At 47.8% G+C, this 27,085-nt stretch overlaps 1 protein-coding gene across 2 annotated transcripts in view; it reads left to right on the top strand.

Annotated features, from left to right (window-relative positions):
- Nucleotides 1–27,085, top strand: part of LOC138447868 (complement C3-like) — a 1,306,650-nt gene that overhangs the window by 986,874 nt on the left and 292,691 nt on the right. For both annotated transcript variants that reach the window (XM_069604330.1, XM_069604329.1), the window contains one exon: nt 8,013–8,088. In XM_069604330.1, coding sequence (XP_069460431.1) covers nt 8,013–8,088 — 76 coding nt within the window. The remainder of the gene's footprint in view (nt 1–8,012; nt 8,089–27,085) is intronic.

The following is a 27,085-nucleotide window of genomic DNA, read 5'->3' as shown; positions in this document are numbered from 1 at the left end:
AGAGGAGCCAGAGAGAGAAGCATTTTCGACAGACAATTTCTTCAATTCTAGCTCATACTTGAGCTCCATTTCCCTTAGCCTTAGTTCTTTGTCAGTTTGAGCATTAAGTTTCTTATACTCCAATTCCAGTTTCATTTTCTCCAGTTCAAAGTATTGAGGACTAAATGTGGGGCCTGGTAAGGGCCCAGTAGGGACAGCAGGCAGAGCAGGCAGAGGCCTAGGGGGGACAGTTACAACAGCCTCACCCTCCTCTTCTGACTCTTCCTCAGAATTATCAACATTTTGATCCATGTTAACTTCAATACTGTCATCTACAGTTGCTGGAGTGGTAGGTTCCTCTGAACCATCACCCAGACTTTGGTTAGCTAACAATCTTTCAATCAGCTCCATTTTCTTGCCCTTAGTCAGGAGATCCTTATGTTTACAGAGCACTCTTAAACAATCAGCAGTTTTGGCTGCCAGGGACTCTTGACTATAGCTTTCTATAACTGACATGTTAGAGGTTTCACTTTTGTAGTGCTAAGCTTTGTGGTTAGTTGCACTAAAGTATCCAAAGCACTCTAAAATGTATACTCAATACAAATCCCACCGCTGTACACCAGTGTTAGGCAGAAACCTGTGCAGTTCCCTTGGGGAACACTGCAAAAGATTTAAGACTACAGGTATAGCAGTAAACCCACTTGGTAGCAGTCCGCACCACCCAGATTTACCTGGTAGCTGTGGCTGAGCAGTCAGACTTCTCTCAAGAAGAGTTAGGCAGTATGCAAAGTATACACAATAGGTACCAGAACACAATAGTACAAGCAAACACTGACCAGAGCTTGGTTTCAAAGTATATAGTTATTTATTTAAAATACACATAAGTTTTAAAAACACTCTAGAAAAATATAGTAAACACTTCAAACACAGTTATAATGAAAGTAGATTCAATCCTTTCTCCTATCTAGACAACTCTAGGTTAACACCACTTAATTAAAACAGAGGTGAGTGCTTAACGTTAGATGACACTCTAGTAGTTTCCAAGAAAGGGAGAGAAAAAGCAGAAATGGGTTAAACACACCACTCTAAGGTCCAGAACACTTGCAATAGGCTTTAAAGAAGAACAAAGTCACAGGTGAGCAAAAGTCACTAGGCAGGGCCCACTCTTAGAGTAGCCGGAGCGAAATTGTGCCCAAGATCACACTGTTCGTTAGGGATTCAAAGTCTTGCAAAGAGTCAAACAGAGTTTAGAGTGGCTCAGAAAGTTTAGCCAAGGTGTCCCAGGCACTCCCAGGTTCGAAAGCCGGGGACTAAATCTACCCCGTACAGTCGGTGGCAAGGGAAGCCAGGCGGAACACAGTACCTTAAGCGGAAAGGGTCCTCCAGCGGGGGCAGTTGTTCCAGGCAGTGACAGCAAGGCTCGACGTCGGTCAGGGGAGAAGAATATCTCGCTGAAGAGCAGAAGAGAAAGGTCGTAGCACTGCCCGGGAAGAAACCAGCCGCGGAGTCCTCCGGTTAAAGGGTTGGTACCGACTTTCACGGTATGGGGGTAAAGTGTGGTATTCCGGTTGCCGGGGTGCTTGGCACAGGCAAGGCGACCACGAGATACCTCAAAGAACGGAAAGAAGGCGAAAACTGGTTGTCCCCACCAGTCAAGGGAAGGAGCCACTCCGTTAAGAGTTCTCCTCGGTCGTCGGAAAAAGTGGTGAGACGGTTCAGCAGGGCTCCACCGGTTGGTGTCGTCGAAGCAGGTCGGCTCAGCTCTTCCCTCGTCGGATTCTTGGTCCTGTGGCGACTTCTGAAGTTCCAGTCCCCAAAGCCCTGCTTTTATGCAGCAAACCCCCATTCACCCAGCCTAGCTGTCACTCAAACATGCTAAGTGGTGAGCCGGGCGGCTCACCACTTGGGCCAATCAGGACGGAGTGCGACTTGAGTTACCACGGTAACTCAGTCCAGGGTGCCTAAATTCCCCTCCACCCCTCCTAAGTACCCCAGACAGAGTGGCACCACTTTGGAGGGCTTCTGTGGAGAAGCCCGCCAAAAGTGGGACAAAGGGCTCCACTTTGGGTCAGAATTACAGAGGTGAATACCAACGCCATTTTAGGATCAAGTTTTGGCAAAATAACCCGACCGGAGTTATAATAATAAATATATAAACCGGCGGTATGTTTAAGGCTACCGTAAATAAATAATTAAATGTGTTAGCCTAAAACAATGGGAAATCCCATAGGGAAATATTCGCGGTCGAATATAAAAAGTAGTTTCCACTGCCACCAGCCAAAACTCGATCAGGGGGGACGGAGACGTGCCCCCTCGACTAACAGACCCTGGGGCAATCGAATTGCCCCAGCCAGTACGTCCACAATATGATGGTTTGTACTGGTTCTGTTCAGGATTCAAGACTAATAAAGCCTTTTGTGACTTTACATGCCCTGGGAGACAGTAGTCAGTCCCAGGGTATGGAGTCTATGTTGGGGAGTCCCTAGGACACCCCTGGGTCACTGCACAGAGGGTGCTGTGTAACCCATATCACAAAAACACATGAGGCCCTATGGAGTAAAAGACCCCATAGCCCATTCAACACAAGGTTTGTCCAAGATCACACAGTTCAACATGTCCAAGAGTGAGGGTAAAAGAGTCTCATTCTTGGCAGGAGAAAAAATAAACCCCAGAAATCCAGCAAAGCTGCTGGGGGACTCACTAGGTAGGGAAATTCAGCCTAAACAGAGAATTCTCCCTAACATCCACCTAAAAAGGGGCCTCAGTAACCTGACACACATGGACATGTCAGGAGGGAGTCCAGTTGAACTTGCAGTGGGTGCAGAGGCAGTTTGGGGGGGGGGAGGTGTGGGGGTGTTGGGGGTGGGGGCGTGGGTGTCTCGGGGTTTTGGGGGGTTGGGGGTAGTTTGTTGTATATTAAAGGGTAGAGGTCCACGTTCATTCTTGTTCAATGTACATAGTTTTCATTTAATTTATACACCTGGTGTGCATAAGAAAAACACATGACTGGACATTGCTTCTTGAGTGTGTGTCAATTGATTTCTTAACAGTGCCTAGTGCCCAGTGTCCCCCATTCCCAGTGCCTTGTGTTACCCAGTCCAACAAAAGTATTGTGCAATCAAAGTTTGGCATACAACACGTCCTTCATTCACATTGTGCCGTGGTCGATATGCAGCATCTTCCCCATCATCCTCCTCATCTTCTGGTGGAATCAGGTTCGTGTCAGGGGGCAGGGGTACGTTGCGCCAGATGCACTTGTTGTGCAGCATGGCACATGCCAACCCTATCTTGCCCACCTTCTCAGGCCTGTATATGAGTGCCCCACTGACCTGCTGAGGCAGCGAAAAACTGGCCTTCAACACACGAGTGTATGCATGTGCATGGTTGTAGTCCTCTTCGTGCCTGTTGGCTGGTTGCCTGATGGGGGTCAGAAGCCACGGCTTCAGGAGATACCCAGCATCACCTGCACAGGAGCAATGGAAACTGTATTTGTGAACATTGTTGTCATTCCTTGTGTTCAATGCCTGTACACTGTTCATGGTCACATGCCACAGATTCATCATAACTGCACTTGACAATTCCTTATAGTAAGATCCAGGTAAGTGTACTTAGGGATGATCCATGCTTGGGGGGTATGTGTGCCGTTCACGTTTTAGGGACCTTTCCATCAGATACAGCACTCACACAAATGAGTTGAGAATGACCATGATGTGCTGACATCTGATGGGTGTGTTGCATTTGAAATATATACTATACATGTGGAGTGCATCGTGACACATTTGCATGATGTGCGTCATGCTACACAGTGGTTTGCTAATCATGTTTACAACTACTTGATGTCACCATGTACTTGTCCATCACTGCCTTCCCCTATATGACCAAGGCACAATGGCGGTATAGTCCGCCACATTTCTGAGATGGGGCTGGGTGTGTACTGGCATGGTGGAGCAGAGGTACTGTGGATGGGTCCTGCGCCACTTGCTCATATGTTAGTTGTGGTAACTGATTAGTAATTTCATTAGTTTCCTTGCTTGCACCATTGCAATTGGAAGTGTCTCTTGAGGTGCCTGGGCCGGTATACTGGTCTGCAGTGTACCTGTGGGGTGGATGCAGTGACAGAGATTTCCATGTGTGGCAGTTGGATTTGCCCTAGGCATGGCTGCATGCCCCTTGATGGACTTTGCTCCGCTCATGTATTTCATGCATTGTGCCTGCAGGGTGGTGCATCGTGGTACCCGTGGTTCATGTCTGATGGTGTTCAAGGTGCATGTGCTGGGGTGGGCGCTGTGTATGTTGCTTACATTAACGCACAGCTGTGTAGGCATGCCACATCTGCATCCACTGGCTGTGTCCAACATTCTCTCGAGGTGATTGGGGTCACAGTTTTGCCACCGAGGTTGCTGTGTCCCCCTTAACCCCAAACAACACCCCACATACCGCAGCCAGCAGACAGGTTGCCTATGCTTGTGCCCCCCTCGGCAACACTCCTCATACCCCAGCCAGCAGACAGGTTGCCTATGCTTGTGCTCCCCCAGGCAGCACCCCTCATACCCCAGCCAGCAGGCAGGTTGCCTATGCTTGTGGTCCCCCCCGGGCAACACCCCTCATACCCCAGCCAGCAGACAGGTTGCCCATGCTTGTGGTCCGCCCCCCCATGCAACACCCCTCATACCCCAGCCAGCAGACAGGTTGCCTATGCTTGTGGTCCGCCCCCCCATGCAACACCCCTCATTGCCCAGCCAGAAGACAGGTTGCCTATGCTTGTGGTCCCCCTCCCAGGCAACATCCCTCATTGCCCTGTCGTTGGACGTTGTGCAGCGCATCGTGCCATGTAGCGGGGAAGCGTGGAGTTGTGCAGCACCATGGCATCATGTGTGGATCCCGGGAATCTTGCACAGCAATGCGTTATTTTGCTTGCATCACACACCATCTGGATATTCAGGGAATGGTACCGCTTCCTGTTGCGGTACACTACCTCCTCTGCATGCCGGACTACCAGCTCCACAAGGGTGCAGTCGATGGCACCGATTACGTTTGGCATGCCTGCCAGTGCATAGAATGCTATTTTGGAAGCATTCTCATCCTCCGCAGTCCGTGGTAAATATATGTGGCCCCTTCCATGTTTCAGGAGGGCATCTAGCACCTGGTTGAGCACACAGGAGAAACATGGTTGTGAGATGCCATACAGCTGCCCCACTGTGTGCAGGTAGGTGCATGTAGCAAAGGATGTGCAGATGCCTGTCCGGATGTTGATGAGGCTTACCAGGTTGTCATGGATGAGGTCCACTATTGTGCATATGGTGTCCTTGTCCAGGCGGTACAGGGTGTGGATCTGTGCAGGGGTTAGGTCAAATGGACTGGCCCTTAGGCGATGGATTGGTGGCTGCCTATGGGGTACAGCTGCCTGTACTGGTTGTATGTGCTGGCCCTGTGTCACCCTCCTTCTCCTCCGCTGCATTCCCTGGTTCAATGCCTGCTGGAGTAGCAGCAGTGCAGGCATGTCCTCCAGCCCCAGTATTGCCGCAGCTAATGGTAGCATTTTGGGTTTGGAAGGGGTGTTGTGTGTGCTCCTTTTGTGCTGTGCCAGACTCCATTGCCTCCACCTGTGCTGATTGTGTGCACCTGCAGCATGTTTCAACACAGCAGATTGTTATTTACGGCTACCCCTCAATGCCGGTGTTAACGGCATTCTGGTAACCGTTCTTACCGGCATCTGGATACCGGTAAGTGCATGTCCGTGAACCTCGTAATATGCACTTCCTTTCGGCATGCCGGTGTTACTGGCACGGATGCCGTGTGCCCGCGCTCATTCCGTTAAGGTGCTACCGGGTCACAACGGATCCCTGCAGATGCCGGTAGCACCAGCATCGCGTGTCGTAAAGCACCGGTCCGGTAGACGATGCCGGTATTCCCATACCGGTATGGTTATTACCGGACCGGCAACCTTGTAATGAGGCCCAATGGCTCAACACTGAAGACTTCTAGAATAGATTCTCCTCGGGTCACAAACATTTTTTAAGCATGGAACTATTGAAGTTGTTGAATGACTTGAGTTTAATTTCATTGAATAACTATGTAAATATACGTGACCCGAGGATTGGTTACAATTTTATAAATAAATGTAAATGTTGTTAATTGCTTTATTTTGGATATATGTAAAAAGTCAGATCTTTGGCTGTTAACCATTTATTAAAAAGTTCTATTCGTTCTCTTCCCCCTCCTGACCCTTCTCTTTCTTCTCCCCTCTCTGTTACTGATTTTGCTGATTTTTTCACTTCTAAAGTGGCTATTCTTCATTCATCCTTTTCTTCCTCTTTTTTCTCTCCTTCCTCTATTTGTCGTTCTGTTTCCAATACATTTCCTTTATTCTCTTCCTTTTCTTTTTTATCGGACTCTAATACTTCCCTGTACTTGACCCGGGCTAACGCTACAGCATCCCCAGCTGATCCGATTCCTTCTTCTTTGATCTCTTCTGGTTATCCTCTTATCTTACTTCTCAAATTTTTTGTTCACATTTGTCTGCTTCTTTTTGCTCTTCCTTTAAACATAGTTATTATTCCTTTTCATAAGAAACCTTCGTTGGATGCTGCTCTTCCATCTAACATTCGACCTATATTTTTAATACCTTTTTTATCCACACTTCTTGAGAGATGTGTATATACGAAAGTCTTGTCTTTTATTCCTCTTCTTGACCCTCCTCTCCAGTCTGGTTTTGGTCCCGCTCACTCTACTGAATCTGCTCTGTACACATTTCTAATTCTCTACTTTCTGCCAGACACAATAAACAAGCTTCCATTCTTATTCTTCTTGGTCTCTCGGCTGGTTTTGATACTGTTGATCACACTATTCTACTCTCTTTTGTTTCTACTCTTGGCCTATCTGGTTCTGTGCTCATATGGTTTACCTCTTATCTTACTGACTGCTCCTACTGAATGGCCACCATGCCTCATCTTATCCACTTCTCTTTTCTTGGTCCTCTTCTCTTTATATACTATTCCATTGTCTGCTTTGATCACCTCATTTAATCTTTCGTGTCCTTTCCATGCTGATGATTCACAAATCTTCTTTTTCTACTTTCGCCTCTTCTCTTCACAATACTGTTTCTTCTTGTCTGTTAGCTGTAAAATCCTGGATGGCTTTCTACTTTTCTGCACCTCAATCCCTGTAAAACTGAGGTTTCCTCTTTCCGTCTACTCCTCTGACCGTATTCTCGGAGTTGTCTTTGACCACTCTTTCCTTTGCACTTCAAATTTCCAACACTGCCCGTTCTGCTCACATCCATCTTTATAATACTGGCGTGCTCGTCCTTTTCTCTCATTTCAATACACTAAACTTCTGATTTACTCGCTTTTTTTCCTTGTCTCAACTATTGTTCGGTTCTTTTTGTTAGGTCTTTCGAAGTCTCATTTTATCCCTTTACGTTTTGTATTTAATTCTGCAATTTGTCTTCTTTTCAGCTGCCCTTTTGGTTTTCTGTTACTTCTGTACTTCGTTCTGCCTCTGTTCTTTCTTTTGTTCTTTATCTTCTTTTCCATTTTCTTTGCTTTGTCTATAAAGTCCTCTATGGTCTCACGCCTTCCTATCTTTGTGCTCTTGTCTCCTTCTACATCCCTTTTTGTTCACTTTGCTCTCAATCTCTTTTTCTTCTTTCACTTCCTAAGCCACCTTATGCTTTTTTGTTCTTTCTCACTCATTGCACCTAAGCACTCACTCACTGCACCTAAGCACTCACTCATTGCACCTAAGCACTCACTCATTGCACCTAAGCATTGGAACAGTCTTCGATTAACTATTTTTTCTTCCTCTTATCTATTCACAATTGAAAACCCATCTTCTTTCTCTTTAGTTTCTGATTTTTGATCTTTTCATCATTGTCATTTTTATTGTAGTGCTGTAACCATTTTGTTAAAGCGCTAAAGCGCTTTGGCAAAAGTGCCCAATAAATAAAAATAAATACAAATAAAAATGTAACAATTGTATTAACAAACGTGCAGACCTTTTTTCTGTATATTAACAACTGTGTTTGTTTCAAGGTTATACCCAGCAGCTGGCTTACCGCAAGCAGGACAACTCCTATGCAGCCTTTGTAGACAGACCATCAAGCACATGGTAAGACAGTAACCTAATTAGCTGTGCTCCTGCCACATTTCACTTCTATCCATTTTTAAAAAATACATGTTTTTAACTCAAAGCTTATTCCTTTTATTCTGCTTATAAATAGTTCTCTCTCTTTCACGGTTGTATTCATTTATATATAAACTCATTTATTTCTTTATTTTGTATGTTTGCATTACGTCCGACTATTTCCAGACCCTGAGAAAATGGACACACGTGGGGGTTCAGGAGGAGGGACATACATATATAAAGAGAGGGCAAGCATCTTAACAGAAGTAGACAAAGTAGGCCTATCCCACACAGCCATCATATACAGTAATCCAAACAAATTACAAGCCATAAAAAAGCTTTCTGTAAAAGAATCTTTGGACTGTGTGACGAATCCCTTGATGTCGTTACTTCTTATACAGGGGGAGACCCTTCCCATGGGGCCAGGGAGGTGAGGTCGCTGCCCAATAGTCCCCCGGCGGTGGTACTCATCGGGAAGATCCCAAGGGAGGGGACTGCCTCTGCAGCAGAAGAAGGGAGTACTATCAAGGGAGAATGCAGTATGCCAACCACCATTCTGCCATACATTTTTCACTGCACAACACGTATAGGGCCCAAGCACCGCCCTCCTCTATATCTCCTCTTTATTCTGGTAGTTACTTCATGCAGTGTTGCCCTGTCTATAAGATAGACAATACTGTGATGAGGAAGAGTTAGGAAAGTATGCAAGTAAATGCCTCCACAAGTACTGACATGTCATGATGCCTACCTCCAAGGAGCCAGGCCCAGCCGAGCAACCCCAGAGGCAGACATCATTTTCCCCAAGGACGTCTCAGCGGGCCCAAGTTGGGGCCTTTTGGACGCAGTCCTGGCGCCTTTGGCGCCAGGCTCATTCTGGACCCCAGTCCTGGCGCCTTAGGCACCAGGCTCATTCTGGACCCCAGTCCTGGCGCCTTAGGCACCAGGCTCATAAAGCAAGACATGTGTGTAAGTGTTTTAATGTGCACTTACCTGAAGCAGACCGTGCTGCTACATCCAGGCCCTCTTGAGGACTGAATGGGACTACTTTATCTTTTGGACTACTTTATCACTCGGGTGTGGCCTGAGGAAGAATACATACCTGAGTGGAAGGATACATACCTGGAACTACTTTACAGGCTATTTAAACCACACCCGAAGAGCAGCACATGCTTCGCGTTGTTCTGCATCTAGCAGCTGGACGCTTACCGCGTTTGCTCCTGCATTCGGACTTCTGCCACGCCTGCCAGCATCCTGATCACCTACAAAGGAAGAGAAAGAGAGAATAGGAGAAGGAAAAGACTTTACCTGCAAGATCTGCATTCCGGAGTCAGCTCGCCGACGATCCTGCAAAGGAAGACACTTAATTTAAAAGCACATCGCATCGACCGCCGCAGCGCCGCATTCCACTCACCTTCACAGGGCGCCTCCATGTTCAGCAGTGATCACCCGGATTCGCAGCCACGCTTCCACGCCTAGGGAGAAAAAGACAAGAGCAAAGGTGAGAGAGAGAAGGGAATGAGGAAACCTAAACCTCCATGTTAAGACTTACCTGTTGGGTCATTCCCTCTTCATTTCGGGTCCGCGCCGCATCCAAGTGTTTCCGGACTCCGGCCCCTATGGGGAAAAAGACATTAGCGTCAATGAGCGAATGAAAAGACATTACCCAAAAACGCTCATCAAGACTTACCTGATTTCTACAGGGATTGCATCTCGGGTCGGTGCCTTTTCCCCGGCATTCTGTACCCCGGCCCCTATGGGGAAAAAGACATTGACATTAGCATATTGATGCAAGGACAAAAGGGGAACCTTTCAAGGAACTTACCTGGAAGCCAAGCAAGTTTGGTTCTCATAAAACCAAGAATCCAGTGAAGTTACTGGATACCAACGCGCCCCTGCATCAGAAGCAGGAAGGAGAGCTCGCCCTTCAAGACCCTAAGGTGAGACGCCACGGGAAGCACTGAAGGGTTTCGAGGAGGGTGAGAGGGGAAAGGGGGAGGCTGGTAGCATTCCCCACAGACAGTTAATCCCTTATTCTCGCCTACAGAAGGATACTTTTGCAAGCCGGACAAGCAGGAGTTGGGAGTCCGGTCCAGTCCATCTTCTGAGCCCCGCGCAACACCTTAGAAGAGGTCACAGCAGCACGATCCTGGCCAGCGCCTCCGTGGGAGTCAGGTGAGCGTAACAGAACGCAAAGCCTACCCACAATTTCCCACCCGGGCGCAATGGAGACTTCTGAGACAGACCAGCTGGCCCAGCTGTTGGGGGAATTAAGGGCAGAGGTACACTAAGCTCGCCAAGAGACTAATGCCCTCAAAAGAGAACTCATTCTCTCCAAGGAACAAACTGATGACCTGGCCAAACGATTGCTACAGAGTCAGGCTGGACAAATTCTTTTACCTAGTCCCGGGGGAATTTCCACTTCGTTGGGTTCGAGTAACCCTGTTCAGATCAATCTGCCGGGATCCATGCCTTTAGCACCGCCTGAACGTTTTGCGGGGGACCCAAAGAAATATGCCATTTTTATGAACCAATGTCGCTTACATTTTATATGCAGACCAGGAGCCTTCCCTGATGATGGGACCAAAGTGGCCTTCGTGTTATCGTACCTAAGTGGCTGTGCTGCCGATTGGTCTGTTCCCTTGGTGAACCAGAACGATCCAATTCTCCAGGATTTTCAGGGCTTTCAGGCCATCATGGAAAGGTTGTTCGCTCGACACTCGCAGGGACAGGCCCTTGACAACAAACTGTTATCTCTACGACAAGGTAGTCAAGATCTTTTGTCTTATATAGCCTCCTTTAACAGACTGGTGGTGGAAACCGGATGGCCTGAAAATAAAAGGATCACTTTATTTCACCGGGGTCTGCGCAGAGAGCTAAAAGACATTCTGGCCCAAGTAGTGAATCCACCCCAAGGCTGCGCAGAATATATTGACTGTGTGGTACAACTGGATCACAGACTTCAGAATAGGAAAGCAGATCGGTCCAAGTTTGAAACCCGAGTACCGATCAGAACCCTCGTAAACCCCAGGAATACCGAAGCTTCGGAACCTATGCAAATAGGGGGAGTTAAGGGGCCGTTAACTCAGAAGGAACGTGAGAGAAGGCGACAAAAGCAACTATGCCTCTATTGCGGGTCTTCCGGTCACTTTCTTCGTGATTGTCCAGTAAAACCACCTAGGAAGGTGGTTGGTGCCTCTGACAACAACTTAATGGAACCTGTTTCGGGAAACGACCTGGCTCGACAAGCGTAGAGGTCCGCTTGCCGAGCTTGAAAACGAACTCTCTGACCTCGCATTTTGTCTTGCCAATGGTGCTCGTGGATCCAAAAAAGCCCCAACGGTTGCATGCCATCAAAGCATACGTCGACAGCGGAGCTATCGGAAACTACGTGGACCGCGAATTGGCCTCCAGGATGAACCTTCCTCTCCATCCAAAAATAAACCAGGATGTCATTACTACGGTTGATGGTACTGAAATAGCCTCTGGGCCGGTAACGCATTCCACCACAGAAGTGACACTTGTGAGTCAGGATGGACATCGGGAAGCAATAGTGTTTGATATAATCAAGGCTCCACAATTTCAAGTAATCCTCGGAATTCCTTGGTTAGAAACACACAATCCTCGAATAGACTGGCGAGCAAAGAGAATAACTTTTCCAGATTGTGGTCCCACTTGTTATCCTAGAAATCCAGCTATTGGTTTAGCCAGAGTAACCCCCGCCACTGTTCAACTACCGGCAGAATACCTTGAATACCAGGACGTTTTTTAGAAAGAACAGGCTAACACGCTACCCCCTCATCGTTCTTACGATTGCCAGATCGATCTAGTTCCCAATGCTCAACCGCCGTGTAGTAGGATTTACGCCCTCACTGAACCTGAAAACCAGCATTTGCGTCAGTATTTGGATCAGTACCTTGCCAATGGCTTTATTCGCCCATCAAAGTCCCCGGTCTCTTCCGCTTTGTTCTTCGTGCCTAAAAAAGAAGGAGACCTTAGAACTTGTATTGACTACCGCGCTTTAAATCAGATAACGATAAAGAATCGTTATCCACTGCCTCTGATCCCTGAACTTCTTGATCAATTAAAAGATGCTCGTATATACACCAAGTTAGATCTCCGGGGAGCTTATCACCTTGTGCGAATAAAAGAAGGTGACGAGTGGAAGACAGCTTTCCGCACCAAATACGGGCTCTTCGAATATCAGGTTATGCCCTTCGGTTTGTGCAACGCGCCTGCAGCTTTTCAATTCTTCATGAATGATGTTCTGCGAGAACTTATCGATGTTTGTGTCATCGTATACATCGACGACATCCTGGTGTACTCATCTTCTGAGTCAGATCATCGAAAACATGTTCGAGCAGTTCTAGAGAAATTGCGCCAGCACAAACTATTTGCCAAGCTGGAAAAGTGTGTCTTTCATACCACTGAGGTTGAATTCCTCGGATTTGTTCTGACTCCTAAAGGAATTCGAATGGATTCACGAAAGGTGGACGCCATACTCAAATGGCCATCTCCCGGTTCAGTGAAAGGGGTTCAGAGTATGCTTGGCTTTGCCAACTTCTATCGAAGATTCATCCCAGAGTTTTCACGAATAGTCCAACCCATTACTGCTCTTTTACGTAAGAATAAACATTTTGAATGGACTCCAGAGGCCGAAAAAGCCTTTCAAGACCTAAAGACCAAATTCACTTCCGCACCTGTGTTGAAGCACCCGCGTCCTGATCTCCCGTATATTGTTGAAACTGACGCATCCAGTTTAGCCATGGGAGCAGTCCTGTCGCAAAGGGATCCGAAAACTAACCAGCTACACCCTGTAGCCTTTTGGTCCAGGAAATTCTCAGCTCCTGAAATTAATTACGTAATTACCGACAAAGAGTTACTGGCTATTAAATCTGCTTTTAAGGCTTGGCGTCATTACCTCCTCGGTGCAAGACACACCATCACTGTAATTACGGATCACAGAAATTTGCAGTATTTAAAGACGGCCAAAGCCCAATCTTCACGACAACTCCGATGGGCTTTATTCTTTGCAGAATTTGATTTTGTAATTACCTATCGCCCTGGCTGCAAGAATGGCAAAGCGGACGCCTTATCCCGAATTGGCATGGAAGAACCCAATTCGTGTTTAGAACCTGTGCCGATAATACCTGAACAAAGAATCTTAGGTTTGACTTCATTGCAAACCATCGAGGACGTTGAAACTCGAGTCAAACTACTTTTTGACCCTTCAGCCTTACTGGAATGGACTCAAAAGGGTCCCCACTTCACCGTTAAGGATAACTTACCGTACTTCCAAGAGCGGTTATTTCTGCCAAGTAAGGAATTGCAAGAACTAGTTATTGCTCATTATCATGAATCGTTAATGGAAGGACACCCTGGTATCGCTAAAACGGAAGAAAAGATCAAACGCCAATTCTGGTGGCCTTCTTGGAGAAAAGCCATAAAGTCTTTTGTGATGTCTTGCGGAGTTTGCGCCCAAAATAAAGGTCAAAGGAACAGGCCAGCCGGCCTACTTCAACCCTTGGAGATTCCACCGGCACCTTGGCACACCTTGTCTATGGACTTCATTACGGACCTGCCTCCGTGTGGTGGTTACAACACTATCCTAGTAATCGTGGATCTGTTCTCCAAAATGGCCCACTTTATCCCTCTAAAAGGATTGCCTTCAGCTTCCATCCTGGCCAAGGAATTCCTGGAGAATATAGTTCGAATACATGGTTTCCCTTCCGTACTAGTCTCAGATCGTGGAAGTCAATTCATTTCCCATTTTTGGAGGAAGTGTTGCCAACTAGCACAAATAGATGTGCGATTATCCACCAGCCACCACCCCCAGACTGACGGACAAACCGAGAGGACAAATCAGACTCTCGAGCAATATCTTCGGTGCATGTTGCACCAATCCGAGTACAATTGGAAAGACATTCTTTGGATCGCAGAATATGCATACAACAATTCTATGCATTCTGGAACCGGTCAAACTCCTTTTTATACTTTGTATGGTCACCATCCTTGAACCTCTGACCTAGATCCACCTCTGACCCTGGAAATGCCCGCAGTAAATCATCTGCATTCCACAATAACCCGAGCCTTCAAAGAAGCTACAACTCATTTACAGCAAGCCAAGAAAAACTACAAAGAAAACGTTGATTTGCACCGAAGTAAAACACCTCCTTACCAAGTAGGAGAACACGTTTGGCTAGCAACTAGACATTTATCTCTCAAGGGCCCACGAACTTTCAATCCCAGATTCATTGGGCCTTACCCCATCAAAGCCATAATCAACCCAGTGGCCTTTAAACTGGATTTGCCTTCCAACATGCGTATTCATCCCGTTTTTCACGCATCACTTTTGAAACCGGTACAACCAGGAACCCGACTGTCCAAGCCTCCAGATCCTATTCAAATTGATGGGGAATTAGAATTCGAAGTGAAAGACATTTTAGACTCCAAAATGTTAAAGTCAAAACTCTTCTATCTTGTTGACTGGAAGGGTTATGGACCTCATGAGAGATCGTGGGAGCCTAGTAACCATATTCACGCACCTCGATTAATACGAAGGTTCCACCGTAGATTCCCGAACAAGCCAAAACCCCCGGAGGAAACAACCTTGGGAGGGGCCTTGTGGGGGGGTACTGTCATGATGCCTACCTCCAAGGAGCCAGGCCCAGCCCAGCAACCCCAGAGGCAGACATCATTTTCCACAAGGACGTCTCAGCGGGCCCAAGTTGGGGCCTTTTGGACGCAGTCCTGGCGCCTTCAGCGCCAGGCTCATTCTGGACCCCAGTCCTGGCGCCTTAGGCGCCAGGCTCATAAAGCAAGACATGTGTGTAAGTGTTTTAATGTGCACTTACCTGAAGCAGACCGTGCTGCTACATCCACGCCCTCTTGAGGACTGAATGGGACTACTTTATCTTTTGGACTACTTTATCACTCGGGTGTGGCCTGAGGAAGAATACATACCTGAGTGGAAGGATACATACCTGGAACTACTTTACAGGCTATTTAAACCACACCCGAAGAGCAGCACATGCTTCGCGTTGTTCTGCATCTAGCAGCTGGACGCTCACCGTGTTTGCTCCTGCATTCGGACTTCTGCCACGCCTGCCAGCATCCTGATCACCTACAAAGGAAGAGAAAGAGAGAATAGGAGAAGGAAAAGACTTTACCTGCAAGATCTGCATTCCGGAGTCAGCTCGCCGACGATCCTGCAAAGGAAGACACTTAATTTAAAAGCACATCGCATCGACCGCCGCAGCGCCGCATTCCACTCACCTTCACAGGGCGCCTCCATGTTCAGCAGTGATCACCCGGATTCGCAGCCACGCTTCCACGCCTAGGGAGAAAAAGACAAGAGCAAAGGTGAGAGAGAGAAGGGAATGAGGAAACCTAAACCTCCATGTTAAGACTTACCTGTTGGGTCATTCCCTCTTCATTTCGGGTCCGCGCCGCATCCTGGCATTTCCGGACCCCGGCCCCTAAGGGGAAAAAAAGACATCAGCGTTAATGAGCGAATGAAAAGACATTACCAAAAAAACGCTCATTAAAGATTTACCTGATTTCTACAAGGATTTCACCTCTCATCTCGGGTCGGTGCCTGTTCCCCGGCATTCCGTACCCCGGCCCCTATGGGGAAAAAGACACTAGCATTAGTACATTAATGCATGGACACAAGGGGAACCTCTTATCAAAAAACTTACCTGGAAGCCAAGCAAGTTCGGTTCTCACCAATCCGAAAATCCAGTGAAGTAACTGGATACCAACGCGCCCCTGCATCAGAAGCAGGATGGAAAGCTCGTCCTTCCAGACCCTAAGGTGAGACGCTACGAGGAATCACAGAAGGGTTTCGAGGAGGGTGATAGGGGAAAGTGGGAGGCTGATTGCATTACCCCGCAGACAGTTAATCCCCTATTTTCGCCTACAAAAGGATACTTCTGCGAGCCAGACAAGCCATATTTGGGGGCCCGGTCCAGTCCGTCTTCCGAACCCTGCGCATCACCTTAGAAGAGGTCATAGCAGCGCGAACCAGGCCAGCGCCTCTGTGGGAGTCAGGTGAGCGTTACAAAAAGATTGATATGTAGTTTTTACTCCGATGAAGACCAATGACTGCTGACTGTCTGATCGTTGGTGTGGGCTCCCTACCCAGTGAGTGAGGTGTCCGTCACTACTGTTATCTCCGGCCATGGTTGCCAAAAGGGTTCTCTCTTCAAAATATTGTCCTTGCAGGCCCACCACAGATGATCCTGTGCGACCCTGCTTGGAACCTGAAGTAGGTACGAGATTTTTTCTGAGAACTGGGACCATTGAGTTCTGAGGGCCCATTGAAGGGATCTCATTCTCAGGCGAGCCTTTAGCACCAGAAAAATGCAGGATGCCATGATGCTGAGCAACCTCAAAAAATCAAAGGCTGGTAGACTCTAGGCACTCTGAAATGTGGAGACCATCTGTAGATTGTCTTGAACCCTCACTTTGGGTGGCAAGCTCTTTACCAAGGATGTATCCAGTACAGTCCAATGAACTGGAGCTTTTGAGAAGGTGTCATATGGGAGTTCTTTTAATTTAGGGAGAAGCCCAGTCTGTAAAGAGAGTGGCAGGTGCCGTTGAGATGATCCAGAACTTGTTTGGGAGAATGCGCCCTGCTCAGCCAATCGTCCCGGTAGGGCTAAACGTGAATCCCCCTCTCCTGAGACTCGCTGCCATCACCGCCATCATCTTGGTGAAAACACTTGGGGCAGAAGTCAGCCCAAATGGCATAAACTGATAATGAGAACTGCCAACAGTGAATCTCAGGTATTTTCTGTGCTTGAGATGGATTGGCACATGCAAATAAGCATCCTGAAGGTCAAATGACACCATCCAATCCTAGAGTTGAAGGGCCTGAAGGATCTGAGAAAGTGTGACTATCTTGAACTTCCTGAGGAACTTGTTCAAGGATCTAAAGTCCAAGATAGGTCTCAGTTCTCTGTCCTTTTTGGGTATTGGGAAATATGGAGAATACCATCCCTTGTTCCTCTCCGCTACAGGTACCGATTCTATAGCACCTTTCTCTTAGGAGTGTTAACATTTCCTGCACAAGGAGTGGATCTGGAATCCTCAAAGAGTGTTTCCCCAGTGAATTGTTCTGAGGTATTTGAATGAAAGGAAATCAGTACTCGTGGGCTATGGTTTCCAATCCCCAAGCATCCAAAGTAATGTCTTGCCATTCTTCTAGATGCTGAGACAGTTTGCCCCCCACTGTGAACTGTGACTCAAGACCTCAGAGAGGTTTTGAGGTGGCTGATGCAGTGGCAGATGGTAAAGATGCCCCTGCTTGAGCTGGCTTCGCACCTATCCCTCGTCCACCACAACAGAATTTTCTTTGGCCCATTTGACCAGCCATTCCGCTCGCTCTTCAAACTGAGGAGTAGTTACTTAAAGATCTAGCCCTCCAAGTTTGTCCACTAGGGCGAAAAGGCTGAGGTTACCTAATGGCGGCACCTAAAGACTTGTGTGCGGCCTTTGAGGTCTGCAACTTCTAAAGGCTCTGATCAGCCTTGCTGCCAAAAAGGTGAGACCCGTCAAAGGGCATGTTGAGGAGACTGGACGGCACATCTGGTACAAACCCGGTACAAACCCCTGACTTCCTCAACCACGCAAATCTGTGTATATCAGTGCCAGTAGCCATGGCTCTGCTGATGCTGTCAACGGAATCCAGACCCGACCGAAGAGACTCACACATGGCTTCTTTGCCGTCTCTAATTATAGCCAAGAAACCATCTTTTTCTTCCCCCTTGGAAATGTACTCTGCCGTGATGGAAATGCAGTCCCATAGAGTGTATGAAAATTAAGCAAGGGCACATGTGAAGTTGGCGGATTTGCGCGACAATGCTTTCCTTGCCCATCCATCTACTCTTTTGTCGTCCCGATCTTGAGGGATGGTAGGGTAAGCTGCCTGCTTGGAAATAACATTAGCTGCCTGCACCACCAGACTCTGTGGAGTGGGGTGTTTAGACAGGTAGTTGGGGTCACTACTGGAAGGGTGGTATTTCTTTTTTTTCTCACAGCCGGTTTAGATTCGGCATCTCCCAGTTTGTTGCCAGCTTTTTTTGGAGAGCATTACGGAAAGGCAGTATAGGATCCAACTGTGGACCCTTATCCAGGATGTCCGTCAGATCATCCTGCTCAAATGGTGACAGAGATCTACTCCACCCCATATATTCTACCACCTTGGACATTAGCTGTCTATAAGATGCATCAGTGTATTCCCCCGCCTCTGGCCTTCCAAATTCTAGCTCAGTTAAGGTGTCTACCTCACTGACCATCTGCAAGTTGTCATAAAGGTCTTTCAACCTTGATTCCTCAGAAATGAAACTTTCAGGTTCATCTGGTGTGCCAAAATGGAGACCAAAGGGTGCATTGTTGTCTGAGGGTTCATTCTCCTCATATATTGAGGTAAGGGACTTAAAATATTCTTTCTTTAGTAAAGGAACATACATTTTCTTCAAGCATCAAGGGTTTCTTTCCTTAGTAAAGGAACATACATTTTTTCAATCATCAAGGGAGATTTGCCTCTCGACTCGTCGGTCGAAGGTTTTTTGTTCGGGTAGAAGGTGATTTTCGGGGGTTTCGACCTACCGCCAAGTTCCCCTTTTGCTCCTTTAGGGCCTTTCCGGTCATCGACAGGCACTTGGAGCAGGCCGAGGTCTTATGCTCCACCCCGAGACACCATAGACATATACGGTGTGGATCGGTCAATGACATTTTCGAGTCACAATCTCAACACTTCTTGAACCCAGTCTTCAGGGTAGTCGGTGTCGACGAAGAAGACATACTTACGATGCACTAATGAAGTGTGCTGTATCTATCGGAGCAATAGCATTTGCGGAAAAACAGAACTGAAGTCAACGGGCACTGTGCGTGCTATATATGCCTTCGATGACATCATCCTCGAGACGGAGGCCCCCGAGGGACATTGAGTCGACTGCAACGACGTACAGCACCCTCTGCCGAAAAATGTTTCTGAAGCAGCTGAAGCTGGAAATCGAATATCAAAGATGAGACTTACATGGGAGGACACAATCCATTCGAATTTATAATTGATATGATATGACAGTTTTTTTATATCACACCCATAAGTAAGTGTTTCAGGGCACGACGAGGCAAGGGAGGGGTACAAGGGAGTAAAAACAACGATCTAATTCGGAGCACGTGCAAATGCAAGGGAGAGGGGAGGGGGAAAGTGCAAGGGGCAGGGGAGGAGTGGAAAGTGCTGAACACATGATGAAATATAACAGGTAGTGGGGCAGACCCAAGTGCAAGGGTTACCAGGAGGCTATGCGGGCATGCAGACAGGTGCGCAGGGATCTTAGCCCGAATACAGAGGGTAGCCAGGAGCCCAGTGAAGAAACAGACAACGATCAGCAGGGGAGAGGAAGAGAGAAGGCAGAAGCAAAGAGGAAGGTTTTGAGGTTGTTCCGGTACCGGAGATGGTTCTCCTCGAGTTTCAGAGAGGCAGGGAGGTTGTTCCAGAGGGAGGCACCAGCCGAAGAGACGGATCTACCACCAACTTGTTGCTTATAGATGCGACTGACCCTGAGGGAGCTGGAGGTAGAGGAGCGAGGAGCTTGAGTAGGAAGGTATTTCCAGAGGGATAGTTGAAGATATTGAGGACCCAGGCCCCAGAAGACCTTGTGGATAATGCATAGGGTCTTGAACTTAATCCTTGCAGCCACTGGCAGCCAATGAAGAGATTTCAGGGGTGGAGAGATACGATCCCTCGGCTTGAGGCCAAGGACAAGTCTTGCATTCCTGTTCTGGATAAGTTGCAATGGGCGGTGAGTAGTGGCAGGCAGATTGTTGCATTAGTCCAGCCGATAGAGAGCCAGAGCTCTAGAGACAGTGAGCTTCTGGAGGAAGGAGAGGAAAAGAAGAATACCCCTGAAGAGGTGCAGTTGGTAATTTTACTTCTTAGAGACGTCAGAGATGTGTGGAGAAAAGGAAAGCGTGGAGTCGAAGATGACGTCGAGGTTCTTAGCCTCACAGGTGGGAGCAGGAAGAGGGCCAAAGGAGGCCGGCCAGAGAGTGACAGCAAAGGAAGGTGCAGGAGTGCCGATGAGAAGGATCTCTGTCTTATTGGCATTGAGGCAGAGGTTGTTGGTGACACACCACAGATAGTCAGAGATGAGAGATGTAGAGGAGGTGGCAGAGGAGAGCCTGAAAATAAGTTGAGTAAGATATGATATGGTATTTATAACGCGCCTATACACAAGTGTTTCAAGGCGCAACGAGGCAAGGGGGGGGAACAAAGGGAGGACACACAAAACGATCCTACTAGGCCAGGTGTCATTCAGATTGTGCAAGTGCATGGGAAGGGGGGAAAGGAAAAGTGAGCGGGGGGAAGGGAGAGTGGAAAGTGCAGTACATTGGAAAGTGGAAGAAATAAGATAAATAAGACAAATAAAACAGCCCGCTAGTGTTAAGTGCAAGGAAGTGCAGACATAAATGCTGGTAGGGGGACTGAAGGGATACAGAAAAACGGTCCCCAAGTGTAGGGGTTGCCAGGGAGGCAGTGCAGGTGGGCAATTGACGGGACCCGGTCCAGAGATCAGAATGGGTGGCCAGTGCACCGGGTTTCTGGACAGCAAGGCAATATCTGGTCACTGGTCACAGCAGCAAGCTCTCCCAGAAGAAAACAGCTGGGTAAAGGTCTGGTCACGGCACAGCGGCACCTCAGCTGGATAGAGCGGAAAACAGGGCAAACAGGCAGCGCTGGATAATCCCACTGAGGTTTCCGACACCTTTGCCCTTTCTCCCGAGACTCTTGGGATTTGGAGGTTTTTCTGGATCAATGGTTCTGCCTGGATAGGATCAGCTATGCTCTGGCCTGCCAGTGGAATCTGGAATCCTGCAGAGTGAAGATGGAATGTCTGGATACGCAGGAGCTGGAAAATTCAGAAGAGAGTGTGTTCTGTCTCTGAGTCTCTCCCTTTTATAAGGCGGGTGATATCACAGGATTTACCATGGGGCCAAACCTTTGGCTTGACATGCCTCTAACAACTGGATTGGTCAGGGTTTACTGTAACCATCTTCCCGTCAACCGATTGGGCTTCAAGGACATGACATCAGTTTTATGGTGCAAGCTTAAATTGCCCATGCTCTCCCACAGTCATTTTTCCCAGATATCAGTTATGACATAAATTGCACAATTTTACAGTTGTGGCATTTTTGAAAATCACATAGGCAAATGAGACATTTCATACAGAGAATGACATTCCGACTCCCAAGTCTGTACTTTGTCATTTCGCCCTCCTAATAATGTCTCGCACTTTTCAGTGGGAAATATTTCACCTAAAATGTTACACTTATATGTGTGTACCTATTATCACAGAGCATGTTTGCATTGCATTCTAAAGTTTCACCAAGTATACTTTTACCACGATTTCCATTTTTCTGTCGTTTGTGTCTCCTATATGCTAGGGAAAGCCACAATATTTTGTTTTAATGCCCCAAAAATTACATTTAAACTGTTAAACTTTTGTATTCCTGCGTTCTCCGGTTGCAGAAATAAAGTCTTAAAGTTTATTAATTAGAACAGTCTTTTGCCCCAAATGGGTCAACATTGTCTTCCAAATAAGGGCATTTTTTGTTTCAACCCACAGCCAACTGTCAGGCACTAGCCTTGTGTGTCGTGGATTTGTCTTTGAAGAGCCCCAGTTTAAGTTGAGGGGAGGTGCTGCTTAAAAAGTCACACCTACGTGTCCCAGAAATCCATTGTACCCGGCTGGAGCACTGCCACAGAGTCTGATGAGGGCGTGAAATGCTTCACCCCTGCCTATTCATTGGCCCCAGATGCTGGTACACTGGTACACTTGGAAGGTAGATGCTGTAGTCAGTCCTTTGAAGCCAGGGCCTAAAAACATGTCCTGCTGGTTTCACAGTAACTTTATTTATTTTCTTTCCTGTCCTGAACCAGAAAGCAAGACTGTTGGCATTAAACATCTTATATATGTTTTAACACAAACCCCCATCACATTTCTATACAAGAACAGGGCCTTGATTCAAAATTTCACTTTTGAACAGATCTTATCTCGTTTGTAAAAAGCACTAATTTACACATGGTTCATTTTTCCTTTGCGGTCACTTTCAAATGCGGTATCATCCGCATAGCACTGAAAGTTGGAACAGACAGCAGCAATGCGGTGGGCAAGGGGTGCTAGGTATTGGTTGAAGAACCAGGGAGAGAGGTTAGACCCCTGGAGAACACCACAAGTGGAGAGTGAGATAGAGGAAAGGAAAGACCCAGTTGGACCTGGGAGGATCGGTCAGAGAGAAAAGAGTTCAGTCAGGCCAGGGCCAGATAAGTGATACCGAGGTTTTCACGGAGGCGGTTGAGCAGGATGGCATAGTTGACCGTGTCAAAGGCAGAAGAGAGATAGGATGAGGACAGAGGGGAGATTAGATTCAAGGTTGGAGAGCAGGTCTTCACGGGTGTTCAGGTAAGCAGTTTCCGTGCTTCTGGCTGCTCTGAAGCCAGACTGATGTCATGGAGGCAACCAACAGAATCAGTGAGGAGATTAAGCTGGGAGATGGCCTGCTTTTCCAAGAGTTTGCCCAGGAAAGGAGTGATAGAGATCGGGCAGTAGTTAGCCGGGAGGGAGGGGTCGGCTGTGGGTTTCTTGAGAAGAGGGTGCACAAAGGAGTGCTTCAGAGGGGAGGGGTACGCTCCAGTGGCGAAGGAATGACTGCAGAAGACAGCCAGGGCAGGAGCGAGAGTGTCAAAATCGTCCTTGATGGTTTTGGAGGAACATGGAAGAACCTGTTTTGACAAGACTTTCATAGATCGGACTTGTCTAGAAATCTCTTCAGGGGAGAACAGAGGAAAGAAAGAGAAACAAGGAGGTGAGGCAGCTGAAAGGGGGCCGGAGGTAGTGGAGAGAGAAGCGGGAAGATGAGCAGAGAACGAGAGGGTGGACAGAATGTCCTGGGTTATAGAGATGAAATGAGAAGCCACGACCGTGCAGAGGGCCTGGGAGGGGACAGGAGAAGTAGAGACTGCAGCAGGATTGGCCAACTCCCTGCAGATTTTAAAGAGTTCGGCTAAGTTGTTAAATGCCACAAAGACGAGGGATTGGATGTGGGCTCGCTTCTTAGTGTGGACAGAGAGCCGGTATTGTCTTTGGAGCAGGCGGCAGGCCAGTTTGTCTGAGGATGCACAAGATGCCCGCCATTTCCTCTCAGCAACCCGCTACCTTTGTAAAACTATTTTTCAAGGAACCTGGGATTGGTAACCCTAGGTCTCCTGGGGGCAACCAGACGTGGTCTCCCTCTCACTGTGCTTAGAGAGGCATCAGCTTCACCTCACTGATGATCCCCAACAAGGGTGAAACACGTGTATGGGGTTGCTGGTGGTACTCTCGTTCAGGTTGGAATTGCCATTGTATTTCGGTGCTGGACTGCCCCTGGGCAGGACAAAGACTGATATGCAAATGGATATTTCCCATCTGTGAAAGGCACAGTGAGTAAAAGCAGTGGCTGCGAACTCTCAAGTGGTTAATAACCACTGAACAGGTTATCAGGTCTGTTCTTTCGAGAGAGGGGCGCCCGCTACCTTTGTAAAACTATTTTTCAAGGAACCTGGGATTGGTAACCCTAGGTCTCCTGGGGGCAACCAGACGTGGTCTCCCTCTCACTGTGCTTAGAGAGGCATCAGCTTCACCTCACTGATGATCCCCAACAAGGGTGAAACACGTGTATGGGGTTGCTGGTGGTACTCTCGTTCAGGTTGGAATTGCCATTGTATTTCGGTGCTGGACTGCCCCTGGGCAGGACAAAGACTGATATGCAAATGGATATTTCCCATCGGTGAAAGGCACAGTGAGTAAAAGCAGTGGCTGCGAACTCTCAAGTGGTTAATAACCACTGAACAGGTTATCAGGTCTGTTCTTTCGAGAGAGGGGCGCCCGCTACCTTTGTAAAACTATTTTTCAAGGAACCTGGGATTGGTAACCCTAGGTCTCCTGGGGGCAACCAGACGTGGTCTCCCTCTCACTGTGCTTAGAGAGGCATCAGCTTCACCTCACTGATGATCCCCAACAAGGGTGAAACACGTGTATGGGGTTGCTGGTGGTACTCTCGTTCAGGTTGGAATTGCCATTGTATTTCAGTGCTGGACTGCCCCTGGGCAGGACAAAGACTGATATGCAAATGGATATTTCCCATCTGTGAAAGGCACAGTGAGTAAAAGCAGTGGCTGCGAACTCTCAAGTGGTTAATAACCACTGAACAGGTTATCAGGTCTGTTCTTTCGAGAGAGGGGCGCCCGCTACCTTTGTAAAACTATTTCCTCTCAGCAACCCTGCACTTGCGTTTCAGGGTGACGAGGTCAAACCAAGAGTTGCACTTGGCTTTGGGCTTCAGGCAGATCCTCATGACAGGGGCAAGGACATCAAGAGTTTCAGAGATAGTAGAGTGGAGCTTGGAAAGGGCAGTGTCAGGATGAGAGTCAGCCAGAAGTGGAGGAGGTGGCAAGAAAGTGGCAGCAAAAGCCTCAACTGACACGCGCTTCATGGGCCGGAAGACCAAGAAGGTAATTGACAGTGCTGGAGTGGCTTGGTCTGCGGGGTAGAGAGTGAGAGATAGGAGGGAAGGAGAATGTGATTGCTCCAGGAGAGAGGAGTGGTGAGAGGGTTAGCAAGGGGGAGGTCAGAGGAGATGAGAACATCCAGAGTGTGTTCTGAAGAGTGGGCGGGCCAGAGAGAAGAATAGAGAGAGAGAGTCGCAGAGGTCGCGAAAGAGTCCAGAGGAGGGAAAGGAAGCATCCAGGTTGATGTTGAGGTCTCTGAGGATGAGGAGTTGAGTGGTCGAGGCCAGGAGGGAGGAGGAGAGATCCACCCACTAGGAGAAAAAGGAGGTTATCTGACCAGGTGGTTGGTAGATAGTAACCACAGTGAGAGAGTGGGCAGGAGAGAGAGAAAGCCTGCAGACCAGACATTGAAAGAAGGTGTAGGCCTGCATGTGAATGACAGAGGCAGGAATCCACTCAGGGAAACTCAAAGCTACACCCCACTGATGCTGTTGGCTCTGGGCGCGGTGAAGATCTTGTAACCATCAGGGAGGAGACTGTCAAAATTTGTGACAGAGCTGGCTGTGAACTATGTCTCGATGAGACCAAGGACATCAAGGTCATGTTCTTCCAGGAGATGGCAGATGTCCGAAGAGTGTTTGACAGCTGAGCGAGAGTTAAAAGTGGCGAAGTGGAGAAGGTTGCCATCCTTGAAAGGCTTTTTGGGAGGGGTACAAATCAGAGGTACTCCCTGCGGAAGTGTAAGAGGAGCCCGCGGAAGGGCATAGGAGGAAGGAGGGCAGGGCAGGGTAGCCAAGGAGGAGGGTTCCAGAGAAGTGGCTGAGGGTGGGGCAAGGAAGCCGAAGAAGGGAGAGAGGGGATAGCGGGAGCAGAAAGGAAATTAATAAGGCATGGGAAACATCTGTCAAAGTGGAGGTGGTTGGCCTGAGGGCCTTGGACCAAGACAGTGCCATTCCTGTAAACATTAATGATGACCGTAGAGGAGTGGAAGGAGGCAAGGAGGGCCTCCCACCATGTGCCACCATTAACGGGAGAGGAGGAGTAAGGCTAGAGCACAGAGACCATATGAAGAGTCCATGGGTTTGGCGAAGGAACGACAAAGAGAATGGCAGTGAGGGTCTGTCTGGAGGAAGCACTATTGTAGGTATCAGCGATAAGGAGGCCTGAGTTGAAGACCAGGATATCCTTTTTGAACTTCTTCCTACCAGAATTAGTGAGAAGGGAAGGATAGTCGATAGAGAAACAGTTGGAAAAGATAGGAGAGACAGAGAGCACCATAACTGAAGTAGAGGGGAGGAGGGAGAAGGAGGGACAAGAGGGAAGAAAGGAGGGGAATTGAGACACAAAGGGGTGTGGTGCGGGTATAGGAGACAGAAGAGCTAGGGTGTGAAAGGACAGCATGGAAAACACAGTGGTCACTGGGCACAACACAGTTCAAGAAAATTGGCAAGGCAGATGAAAATCAATGGTCACTGGGCACAGCATAATTCAAGAAACGTGGCAAGGAAGATGAAAAACAGTGGTCACTGGGAACAGCACAATTCAAGAAAAGTGGCAAGGCAGATGAAAAGCAGTGGTCACTGGGCACAGCATAATTCAAGAAATGTGGCAAGGAAGATGAAAAACAGTGGTCACTGGGCACAGCATAATTCAAGAAAGGTGGCCAGGCAGATGAAAAGCAGTGGTCACTGGGCACAGCTCAGTTAGACGGCAGAAGAACGCAATGCTGAAATTCATGGCTTCTCTATGATTTCAAAACCCAGAGGGAGTAAGTCTGACGTTGCTTCCAAAAGTGAGTTTCTCACTAGCATAGAGTGTAAATGGAGGATAACCCAGTCCATGTATGGCTCATTCACAAACTGGACAATTTCGATGTCATCCAATCTGATGCTACGTAATTTAGGCGCACAGTGCAACAGTTTCATGATATTCCTGTGATTTAGTATTAATCCATCTCTGGCTGGAATTAGTCTCTCAATTACCGCTGATTCGTTAGGGGCTAAACTAGGGAATGATCCATATCTAGTTTCTGTTTTGCAACTACCCCTCTTCTTAACACTCCGTCTGTTGAATTTGTTCTATCATGATTACATTTTGTTACTAATGCTCAACGCCTCTGCTCCAGCGTTTAGAAATGAGACAACTTGGAATCCCTCATTTCTGTCGCATTCCTGTTGGTGGTTTTCAGTTCTCTTTGAATTCTATCACAGAGTTTATCGTCTAGGGTCGGCTCCTCCCAACCAACACTCGGAACTGTGTCTTCGATGATTCCCTTCGTCAATCGCAATACTTTTGCCTTCTGCGGTACCATATTCCAAGATCATTACGGAGGGGGATTTCCCCACTGAGTCATCTTCTGCCCACCTGTAAGTTTGATTGCCGCGATTCAGCTCATCAGTGATTAACTCGTTTGAGTAAGTCAAC

The sequence above is a fragment of the Ambystoma mexicanum genome, chromosome 3q (assembly GCF_040938575.1).
Source record: "Ambystoma mexicanum isolate Mex_15411 chromosome 3q, UKY_AmexF1_1, whole genome shotgun sequence".
NCBI lineage: Eukaryota > Metazoa > Chordata > Amphibia > Caudata > Ambystomatidae > Ambystoma > Ambystoma mexicanum.
This window is presented reverse-complemented; position numbering and strand designations above follow the sequence as displayed.